Here is a 12,075-nt window from a genome sequence, read left to right on the forward strand (position 1 = left end):
CCCTCCCAAGCCGCACTAAGAAGGTAAAGGAACAAGTGCAAATCCAGAAGGCGTGCAAGAAGAAGAAGGGTATGCGTGCCAGCCCGAACACAAGTTGCTGCAAGGGCAAGACCAGCAAGAAGGGATGCAAGGCAAGAACTGCGTCTGCTGCTACAGTGAGTACAGACACCTTTCTTGTTCACGGCGGCACGCAAAGATGAGTTACGAAGAGAATAAAAAAGTGTGGCTACTCTCGTCCTATTTCGTAAACAGTATCGCAGCCTGACACTTTTACCAGTCTCATTCTGCTACAGTGAGTACAGACACCTTCATTTTTACTCTTATTGTATCCTCTTCCTTTCGGTAAACAGTACTTCCTTTCTTTCTCTTTCCATTTCTCTTAATTCCTTCATTTCCTTTACCTTTTGTTTCCTTTTCTTTCCAACTATGATATCTTGTTATTCACCCTCCCCATTGTTCCTTCTCTTTCTATTCCTCTTACAATTATTTTCTCTCATCTTCCTTGTCTCATAGTGTATTTTGTTCCTTCTTTTGAATCCATGGTTTGAATATTAGTTCTTACCTTTTTCTCAATCAGTTGGTGAAGTCGCGATATGAAAGGGCATATGTCTTAACCCATGCATATATGTAGTGCCCAAGATGGGGAGGAAATAATTATGAAATAACTTTGACTTATGCCAGAAACAGGTGATTGAGCAGACTCAGGTGAGCAGACAGGTAGCAGGTGGCCTTTCCTATATTAGTCAGCCAGCAGGAAGGACTTAACAGCCGAATAGGGAAGCAGGAGCAGAACAGCCAAAAGAAATAGGCTCAGGAAGGAAGGATAACAGAGAAGCAGGAGCAGAAAGCCAGCAGGGGAAGCAGAAAGGACAGAAATGATAGAAGAATGAATAACAGAATGGGGAAGAATAGAACAGAAACTAGAAAAGACTGAGAAGCAGGAGCAGAACAGCCAGCAGGGAAGGATAAATTCAGAATGGAAAATAGAACAGAAACTAGACAGGAACTAAGAAAGACGGACAGAAAAGAAAGATAGTGCAGAAATCCAAATACAATTAGAAAATATAAATGAATAAAAAAAATATAGACAAGCAGAAAACTACGTAGACAAATCTCAGAAAATAAGACAAGGAAGAAGGACAAGATTATATGAGGAAAAAAACACATTACGAGAAGAGAGAAGAACTGACAGCCGAAGAAACAGACTAGAAGAGGAAGAGGAAATAGAGAGTTCCCATTGGAAGGCAAGCCAAATAGTGTTAAGAAGAGTAAACACAGATGAGAAAATAGTGAAATAGCAAGCAAAACAACTAGTGAATAGAACAACACATCAAACAGATGCACACAGTAAAACTAATAAAAAAGGAAAGAAAAATGAAACAGAAAAGCAGTGAGAAGAACAAGAAGCACACAAAGACGAAGAACTAATAAAAAGGAGAACAAATAGAATGAACAAGGAAATAAAACGGAGAACAGGGCCAGGACCACAGACTGCACCACCACCAATGTCAAGTCACAAAGAAAGAAGAAGAAAGTGGGATGAGGGTGACAACGTTCCCATTTTCTGGAAAATGCCAGAACAAGAAAAGAAATGGGACCTCTGAGAGAAAGAACGTGAGATGAGGTTGACTATCTTATTTTCTTTATTCAAAATATTATGCAGTGTTGAAATATAGATGAGTAATAAGGATGTGTTGTAGATATCCAGTATTGCTAGTGTTGAAGTTACCTCCATTTTCTTTGCACAATAACATACCTTTTTCACCCTTTCCTCGTCTCAATCCCATCAGCGTGTCGTCTTGACCAGTCAGAGGAAGGCCAATGGTGTGAGGGCTCCGTGGGACAAGGACAGCGAATGTGCTGGTTGGGCCATTGAGGAGAAGTGCACTGGAGACAACTGTGTGTTGTATCAGACCCGCGTTCCCAAACTGTTGTCTTGGAGTCAAATACACTGAAGATTCAGCTTAGATCAGATTACAGTTTTTGTTTTTCCTAGGGTTTTCAGCAGTAACATTCTATATTAGCTTGGGAAAACAAAACTTCATAGATTCTTCTTCATACAAAACTAAATCATAAAACATACAAACTAGATAGATAGAAACAGAGAACTGATGGGAAGAGATGATAAAATATGCTGCTGCTATTCACCTTCTGCATCCTGCTGCTTATCACCATCTACCTGTCTCCCACCTACAGATGAGCAGGTGGTGCTTCCAGATGAGTGTGAGAAGATATAACGTTTGCCAGAGCAGGTCATCTTCCTTTCCTGGACATCCATTCTTTGACAACATGGGCCCATATGACTCAGACCTGTTGTTTGGGTCACCAGTGTGAAGGCTTTGTATAGACGTTGTGGGTTTATCCATGGCTAGTTTTAAGATCAAATTAGTTTCAACAGTAGTTTTCTTGAGAATTTTGAGCAGTAACATACAAACCACTCTCTCTCTCTCTCTCATCTCTCACCACCATAAATTCTCTTGTTACCACCACCAGCCACGAGGTAATAGTCCCACCCACAGATGAGCAGGTGTGTGCGAACAGTCCATGGAGTGATAAGATCCACGAGCAAGTGCCACACAAGGATGTATACAAACTCATTCTTTTGTCCCCAGAAAACGAATCTTTTGTAGAATATGGTTGTATATAATTAATCCGTATACAGAGTGTTGCTCATAATACTGTGTTGCCTTCTTTAGAACAATATGAAGAGAGTTTTTCATTAGATCTTTGGCAGCAGCAATATAGCCATACCACACAAAGATTCATTAAAACAATACAGGTCAGAGTGAATGAAATATTAAAGTATGCTCTCAGACACAGAATTGATAAAAAAGAAAAAATAACGAAACAAGGAGCCAGAACCACAACTAACCTCCACCACCTATTTGCACCCCTGATCCTACATTCCACCACCTCCTTGGCCTCACGTGACCAAGACAGAAGAGGAACAAGTGAACAAGATCAGAAGGCGTGCAAGAAGATCAAGAAGGGCCAGTGTCAGGGCAAGAAGGCAGCATGCAAGGGCTGGGTCATTGAGAAAGTGTGTGACGGCGAGGACTGTGTGTTGCATCGGTAAGTCTTCCTAGTCTCTAGTGTTTTCTACAGTAAGTGAGGCACCTTCTTGTTCAGTGGCACGCAAACTCAAAGAAGGAGAATGGCTAGGCTAGGTAAACAGTATCTTTAGAAAAAATGCCTGACACACTTACCAGTTCTTTGTTATAATATATAATGTAAAACTGTAAAAGGGCAGGTTCCAAACTAAAAGCTCAACGGTGCCTCGTATTATTTCGGTAAACAACATCTTTAAACCTGTCTCATTGATAGTGTCGTGAGGTTGGGTTTCACAGCTGAGCATTTTTCTTATAATGTAATATTTCTTTAAACAGATCTTGAAGCCAGACAACAACCACCACAAGGCTGAGGAATAACAGACAAAAGAAGGATAGATAAGTCACCACCACCACCACAGCACCCACCACCACCACCACAGCACCCACCACCACCACACAGCACACACCACCACCACCACAGATAGCACCCACCACTACCACAACAGCATGACCAACAACCACCACCACCAATCCCCACTCCAACAACCACTAAAGCACCAACCACCACCACCACAACCACCACCACAACCCCCACCACTACCTCTACTAGCACCACTAAGTACCACCACCACCACGATACCACCACCACCACTTTCCACACAAAACACGCCATAATGAAATACAGTGTGTTAATATTTGTAGGTATTCAGTGTTGTTTACCTACATAACCTCCTCCACCACCACCACTACAACCATCACCTTTGTCCCACTCCCCACAGAGGAACCTGATAAAGCTTGCCATCGAGGAATGCACCATGTTGAGGGCCAGTGTCAGAGCAAGGATAAAGGAATGCTGGTTGGATCACTGAGGAGAAGTGCGCCGGAGACAATTGTGGTTTGTTGCATCAGCAAGTGGCAAATGTAAGCAGTTCTTGAGAGCAAATAATGTTGGAAGATCTCAGCTATGTCAAATTCATACAGTTTTCAAATACATTTTCTTGCTAGATCTTGAGCAGTAACATACAAAAGTGGATAGATGAGGACATTAAAATTAGATAGGATTTTGAACATACAAACAAGGTGGTGATAGGGAGGCATGAGAACTGATGAAAAAAAGGAAAAAAAAAATAGGAGCCAGAAACATTTATATCCCCCCGTTATCACCATCACCACCACCACCCACAGAGATGAGCAGGTGGTGTGCGATCAAGCAGATGAGTGTGAGAAGACTCAAGGGCGTTTGCCAGAGCAGGTCAAGAGTGCGATAGAGCAATATTGACAACATGTGCACTGGTGATGACTGTGTGTGTTGCATCGGTGTTGTCGACTTTGCCAGGTTGCCTTCGTAGAGATAAAATACTACAGTCACAGATACATTTAAGATCAGAATTGGTTTCAGCCACAGTTTCCTCCGAGGTCTTTGAGTTGCGCAACATACAAACCACCACCACTACCTTTCACCACCTTCACATCCCAATTCACCATCACCACTTTTACACCACTACTGCCACTGCCACTCTTTCACCTCCCACCCACAGATGAGCAGGTGGTGGTGTATGTAACAGTCCAGGAGGTGAGAAGATTCCACTGCAAGTGCCAGGACAAGGACAAAGAGTGCCACGACACACGGGCTAAAGTAAAGTAGGTGAAATCATGTGTTAATTCAGTGTTGCTTGAATACTGTGCCTTTAGAACAATACTTACAGCTTTTCATTAGATTCTTTGAGCAGCAATATAGCTTACACACATAAAGATTCATTAAAACAATATAATAGAGTGACTTTAAATATTAAAGTATGCCTCAGATGGCCAGAATTGATAAAAAGAAAAATAAATTTAAACAAGGAGCCAGAACTATTAACTAACCTCCACTCACCCTCCCTGCACTCCCTATCCTACCACTCACCTCCTTGGCCTCACGTGTGACCCTACAGATGAGGAGCCAGGTGAACAGTCAGTGGAGGTATGAAGATCATAACAGTAACAATAAGAAGGCAGCATGCAATGGCTGGGTCATTGAGAAGAGTGTGTGACGGCGAGGACTGTGTGTGTTGCACATCGGTAAGTCTTCCTAGTCTCTAGTGTTTTCTTCTTACAGTAGGGAGGCAGTTCAGGGCAAACTCAAAGAAGGAGGAGTAGGCTAGGAAGTGTACCCTCTTTAGAAAAAATGCCAATACCTTGTTCTTTGTTATAATATATAATGTAAAAACTGTAAAAAGACCTGCAGCTAAGGAAGATAGAGAAGAGTAGAGGTATATTTAGAGGCTGGTAAAGCAGTGATTGATGAGGTCAGTGTTTTTTTTTTTGTTTCTTTCACAGCTGATTCTATTTTTCTTATAATGTAATTTTCTTTCAAACAGATGAGACAACAACCACCACAACTGCAGCACCCACCACCACCACCACAGCACCTAGTCACCACCACCACCACAGCACCACCACCACCACCACAGCACCCCACCACCACCACCACAGCACCCGCCACCACCACCACAACCGAGGCTTTTCCAACCTACCACAACAGCCGCATTCAACAACCACCACCACCACCCCCACTCCAACAACCACTACCACTACCCCAGCACCAACCACCACCACCACAACCACCACCACAACCCCCCACCACTAATCACCTCTACTAGCACCACTACCACAAGTACCACCACCACCGACGACTACCACCACCACCACCACCACTACTACCACCACTCACCACTTAAAAGTCAGGAGTGTGGTGAGGGAGAAAGAACAGAGTGTGGCTTTGCCAGGAGATCCTGAAATGTGCCGTGGCAGGGCTGAACCAGAAGCGGACAGAGACACATGGATTTTATTTTAGAAGTACAAAAGTAAAAAGAGAAAAAAGGAATCTTTTGGCGTGAGTATTGTATCTTAAGGACGGGTCAGCTGTAGTCTGCATCCCCTCCTTGTTTTTCTCCGTTGTTTGTATGGGAGTGTATTTTTATTTAAGGCGTATGTCATTGTTTGATACTTTGATTAGTCTTATTACATACTCTACCTTGCTGAGTTTGTTGTTATTTTTATTTTGTATTTATTTATCGTATTGTTTTCTTCTGCCTGTAAAGCTTTGTTGATATTCTGAAATATATTTATTTGCAAATCTGCACTGCATCAATAGTTGTTTTCTTTTATTTATATATAATCATTCATTTATTTTACATTCATCAAATGGACAAAATGAGATTATAATTCAGAAATAACACACAAACACACACACACACACACACACACACACACACTGCTTCGGTAGCTCAATTGGTTAGAGTACTGTGCTGCAAGGCTTTACGGTCAGACCGCGGCAGTCTGAGCCCCATTCAGCCGGATTCTTTCCGTTGACTAGGAGTGGTTACTGTCCCCCCTGGAGGCAAAGGAGATGGGGTGTATGGTGTGTGAGGTCCTGGGAGTACCCGTAGATCGACTATAATGAGTATGCTTGCTCATGTCGGAGGGTACTTGCTGGCGATTTGAGGTCCAACTCGTGATCAGGACGTGGAGTGAATTACACAGGCACTGCTGAGGTTTATAACAGTTTTTCTCCTTTAAACTCATCTCCTTCGCCTTTGCTCCCCACTTATCCTCCTACCATCTCCCTCCCCTCCTTCCCCCTTCGTCCCTTCACTCTACCCTCCCTCCTACCATCTCCACCTCCTTCCCCTTCGTCTGCCTGCTCTACTATCCCACTTGTCTCCTCCCCTCCTTCTCCCTTCCTCTAGCCTCCACCATCTCTCCCTCCCCTCCTTCCCCTTCGTCTCCCTTCCTCTAGCCTCTGTCTCCCTCCCCTCCTTCCCTTCGTCTCACTCTATCCCTCCTACCATCTCCCTCCTCCTTCCCCCTTCGTCTCCTTCCTCTATCCCTCCTACCATCTACTCCCCCCTCCTCCTTCCCCTTGTCTCCTTCCTCTATCCCCTCTCCCTCCTTCCCCCTTCATCTATCTCTGTCTCCCTTCCTCCCTATCCCTCCTACCATCTCCTCCCCTCCTTCCCCTTCGTCTCCTTCCTCTATCCCTCTACCATCCTCCCCTCCTTCCCCCTTCGTCTCCTTCCTCTATCCCCCCCTGTCTCCTCCTCCTTCCCCTTCTACCCCTTCACTCTATCCCCTCCTGTCTCCCTCCCCTCCTTTCCCCTTCGTCCCTTCACTCTATCCCTCTCCATCTCCCTCCCTCCTTCCCCCTTCGTCTCCCTTCCTCCTATCCTACCATCTCCCTCCTCCTTCCCCTTCGTCTCCCTTCCTCTATCCTCCTACCATCTCCCTCCCCTCCTTCCCCTTCGTCTCCTTCCTCATCCCCTCTACCATCTCCCTCCCTCCTTCCCCCTTCGTCTCCCTTCTATCCCTCCTACCATCTCCCTCCCCTCCTTCGTCTCCCTTCCTCTCCCTCCCCTGTCTCCCTCCCCTGCCCCTTCGTCTCCTTCATCTCCTCCCTACCATCTCCTCCCCTCCTTCCCCCTTCTTCTCCCTTCCTCTGTCCTCCTGCCATCTCCCTCCTCTTCCCCCTTCGTCACCCTTCCTCTGTCCCTACCTGTCTCCTCCCTCCTTCCCCTTCCTCTATCCACTCCCTACCATCTCCCTCCCCTCCTTTCCCCTTCGTCTCCCTTCCTCTATCCCTCCACCATCTCCTCCCCCTCCTTGTCGTCTCCCTTCACCTCTATCCCTACATCTCCCCTCCCCTCCTTCCCCCTTCTTCTCCCTTCCTCTGTCCCTCCCCATCTCCCTCCCTCCTTTCCCCCTTCTTCTCCCTTCCTCTATCCCTCCTGTCCTCCCCTCCTTTATGTCTCCTTCCTCTATCCCTCTGCTATCTCCCTCCCTCCTTCCCCCTTCTTCTCCCCTTCCTCTATCCCTCCTACCATCTCCCTCCCTCCTTCCCCCTTCGTCTCCCTTCCTCTATCCCTCCATCTCCTCCTCCTTCCCCTTCGTCTCCTTCCTCTATCCCTCCATCTCCCTCCCCTCCTTCCCCTTCTTCTCCTTCCTCTATCCCTCTCTGTCTCCCCTCCCCCCTCCTTCCTTCGTCTCCTTCCTCTATCCCTACTACCATCTCCCTCCCCTCCTTCCCCCTTCTTCCCTTCCTCTAACCCTCTACTGTCTCTCCCCTCCTTTCCTTCGTCTCCTTCACCATATCCCTCCTGTCTCCCTCCCTCCAGCCCCTTCGTCTCCCTTCCTCTATCCCTACTACCATCTCCCTCCCCTCCTTTCCCTTCGTCTCCCTTCCTCTATCCCCTCCCTACCATCTCCCTCCCTCCTTCCCCTTCGTCTCCCTTCCTCTATCCCTACCATCTCCCTCCCTCCTTCCCCCTTCTTCTCCCTTCCTCTATCCCCTCCCTACATCTCCCTCCCCTCCTTCCCCTTCATCTCCTTCTCTCCTCCTACCATCTCCCCTCCCTCCTTCCCCTTCGTCTCCTTCCTCTATCCCTCCTACATCTCCCTCCCTCCTTCCCCTTCTTCTCCCTTCCTCTATCCCTCTACCATCTCCTCCCCTCCTTCCCCCTTCGTCTCCCCTTCTCTATCCCCTACCATCTCCTCCCTCCTTACCTTCTTCTCCTTCTCTATCCCTCTCTCCTCCTCCTTTTCCTTCGTCTCCTTCCTCTATCCCTCCCTACCATCTCCCTCCTCCTTCCCCTTCGTCTCCCTTCCTCTATCCCCTCACCTACATCTCCCTCCCTCCTTAAATACCCCTTCCTCTATCCTCCTACCATCTCCCTCCCTCCTTGTCTAAGTCTCCTTCCTCTATCCCTCCTACATCTCCCTCCCCTCCCGTCCCCCCCTTCGTCTCCTTCCTTTATCCCTCCCTACCATCTCCCTCCCCTCATACCTTCGTCTCTCCCTTCCTCTATCCCTCCCTACCATCTCCCTCCCCTCCTTCATCTCCTTCTCTATCCCTCCATCTCCCCTCCTTCCCCCTTCAGGTTCCCTTCTTCCCTCCCTACCATCTCCTCCCCTCCTTTATTGTCCTTCTCTATCCCTCCTACCATCTCCTCCCTCCTTCCCCTTCGTTTCCCTTCTGTCCCTCCTGTAGCCTCCTCCCTCCTTCCCCCATTTATTGTCCCTTCCTCTATCCCTCCTGTCTCCCTCCCCTTCCCTTCGTTTCCCTTCTTCTGTCCTCCCTACATCTCCCTCCCTCTTCCCCTTCGTCTCCTTCCTCTATCCCTCCTACCATCTCCCTCCTCCTTCCCCTTCATCTCCTTCCTCTATCTACTACCATCTCCTCCCTCCTTCCCCTTCTTCCTTCACTCTATCCTCCCTACCATCTCCCTCCCCTCCTTTCCCCTTCGTCTCCCTTCCCCTCTATCCCTCCTGCATCTCCCTCCCCTCCTTCGTCTCCTTTATCTATCCCTCTCCATCTCCCTCCCCTCCTTCCCTTGTCTCCTTCTCTATCCCTCCTGCTACATCTCCCCTCCCCTCCGTCCCCTTGTCTCCCCTTCCTTTATCCTCCTACATCTCCCTCCCCTCCTTCCCCTTCGTCTCCCCTTCTCTATCCTCCCCACCATCTCCCTCCCCTCCTTCCCCTTCCATCTCCCTTCCTCTATCCCCTCCTACATCTCCCCTCCCTTCCCCTTCGTTTCCCTTCTTCTATCCCTCCTACCATCTCCCTCCCCTCCTTCCCCCCATTGTGTCCTTCCTCTATCCTCCCTGTCCTCCTCCCTCCTTCCTTCTTCTATCCCTCCTACCATCTCCTCCTCCTTCCCCCATTGTGTCCCTTCCTCTATCCCTCCCTACATCTCCTCCCTTCCCCTTCGTTTCCTTCTTCTATCCACTCCCTACCATCCTCCCTCCCCTCCTTCCCCTTCGTCTCCCCTTCCCTCCTCCCTCTATCATCTCCTCCCCTCCTTCCCCTTCGTCTCCCTTCCTCTATCCCTCCTATCATCTCCCTCCCCTCCTTCCCCTTCGTTCCCTTCTTCCTATCCCTCCTACCATCCTCCCTTCCTATTCTCCCTTCTCTATCCCCTCCTATCATCTCCCTCCTCCTTCCCCTTCATCTCCCTTCACTCCTTCCATCTCCTTACTCTATCCCTCTATCATCTCTCCTCTTCCCCTTCGTCTCCTTACTCTATCCCTTCCCTCCCCTCCTTCCCCTTCACCCTTCCTCTATCCCTCCCTATCATCTCCCTCCTCCTTCCCCCTTCGTCTCCTTCCCTCCTAGCCCTCCTACCATCTCCTTACTCCTTCCCCGTCTCACCTTCCTCTATCCTACCATCTCCCTCCCCCCTCCTTCCCCTTCGTCTCCCCTCCTATCCCTCCTGTCTCCCTCCCTCCTTCCCCTTTTGTGTCCCTTCCTCTATCCCTCCTACCATCTCCCTCCCTCCTTCCCCCAGCCGTCTCCAGCCTCTATCCCTCCTACCATCTCCTCCCCTCTTCCCCTTCGTCTCCCTTCCTCTATCCCTCCTACCATCTCCCTCCCTCCTTCCCCCTTCGTCTCCTTCTCTATCCACCTCCTATCATCTCCCTCCCTCCTTCCCCCCCGTCTCCCTTCCTCTAGCCCTCCTACCATCTCCTCCCTCCTTCCCCCTTCGTCTCCCTTCCTCTATCCCTACACCATCTCCCTCCCCTCCTTCCCCTTCGTCTCCCCCTCTATCCCCTCCCTACCATCCTCCTCCCCTCCCCTTCCCCTTTTGTGTCCCTTCCCTCTATCCCTCCCTACCATCTCCTCCCCTCCTTCCCCTTCGTCTCCTTCCTCTATCCCTCCCTGTCTCCCTCCCTCCTTCCCCTTGTCCCTTCTCTATCCCTCCCTACTGTCTCCCCTCCCTCTTTCCCCCTTCGTCTCCCTTCCTCTATCCCTCCTACCATCTCCCTCCCTCCTTCCCCCCTTCGTCTCCCTTCCTCTATCCCTCCTATCATCTCCCTCCCCTCCTTCCCCTTCGTCTCCCTTCCTCTATCCCTACTACCATCTCCTCCCTTCTTCCCCATTGCCTCCCTCCATTTTCTCCCCTCCTACCTGTCTCCTCCACCTCCCTCCAGCTACCTCTCCCTCAGCTTCATCTTCCACCCCTCTTACCCCCTTTCCTCCCTCCCTCTCTCAGATTACGGTTGACTGAGATCTGGGCAGCATGTGCGTAATCTTTCGCCACGCAGTGATAACTTGAAAAATCAGCGTGTTTCTGTGGGATTCGAACCTTGGTCCACGGGCTCACCACACCCCGCACTGACCACTGGGCCTGCCATTATTTTATCTGCTGTCAGTTCATATCTTTATATTTATCTACTTAACCATCTGTCTTTATATCTACCAGTTCATATATGTTTTTATGTATTTAAAGTTTTACTCTTATATTTCATTACTTTTCTATTCCTTTGTTTTCATCGATATCTATCTACTTACCTATTAATTTGTCTGTACACACCTGGTTTAATCATCTGTATCTTCTATGCATATATTCTTATATTGACGTTGCTTAGGTCCGTGATACCCACTATATTTCCTATTATAACATTAACAACTTCAGCTCTCATATGTTTCCCATAGTTTTCTCCTCATTACATGATAAACTCACCCAAGAAGAGTGAACAAACCCATAAAACTACCTCGTATCGTGTTAAAGACGCATATTCAAGCAACTAATGTAACTAACCATCGCAGATATCCCTTTCACCCAAGCGTGGAACTCTGCGGTATTTACTTGGCATGTTTCGCTTAACATTCCAAACCAAACCTTTTTCTGCGAGTTTCAATTAACTCTATCCTCTCGTGCACCATAAGTTTCAAATAAGTTTTATTTTTACATGTCCGTAGAATACTTTCTCTGGCCGGCTACAGGGAGTTTATCCGTACGCCAAAGCATTTTGTTCTCAGTCACTTTACCCACAAAGACTGCACTCATCCTTATAAATAATCTAACATTGGCTTCGTTATTAGTTGCATTTTACATGACATAATACAAAAATACAAAACAACAATTTAAGGTCCATTTATGGACGCAGAATAAAGTAATATTAGAATTTTCCGAGGATTCTTATTCTTCCTTCAGATTTCCGATACGAGAGTTAGCACCATGAGACAGCGTAAAAGTAAAAACTTCCT

The 12,075-nt window shown here is 47.9% G+C and overlaps 2 protein-coding genes across 3 annotated transcripts in view; both read left to right on the forward strand.

Moving 5' to 3' along the window:
• Nucleotides 1–4,988, forward strand: part of LOC126981637 (cell death abnormality protein 1-like) — an 83,494-nt gene extending 78,506 nt beyond the window's left edge. Inside the window, exons 18-19 of the mRNA XM_050833074.1 lie at nt 2,941–3,072; nt 4,985–4,988. Of these exons, the coding sequence (XP_050689031.1) occupies nt 2,941–3,072; nt 4,985–4,988 (136 nt within the window). The remainder of the gene's footprint in view (nt 1–2,940; nt 3,073–4,984) is intronic.
• The window catches only part of LOC126981897 (uncharacterized), a 70,479-nt gene that overhangs the window by 31,260 nt on the left and 27,144 nt on the right, over nt 1–12,075 (forward strand). The gene's annotated exons all lie outside the window — the stretch shown is intronic.

This window comes from Eriocheir sinensis, chromosome 49, assembly GCF_024679095.1.
Source record: "Eriocheir sinensis breed Jianghai 21 chromosome 49, ASM2467909v1, whole genome shotgun sequence".
NCBI classification, from domain to species: Eukaryota; Metazoa; Arthropoda; class Malacostraca; order Decapoda; family Varunidae; genus Eriocheir; species Eriocheir sinensis.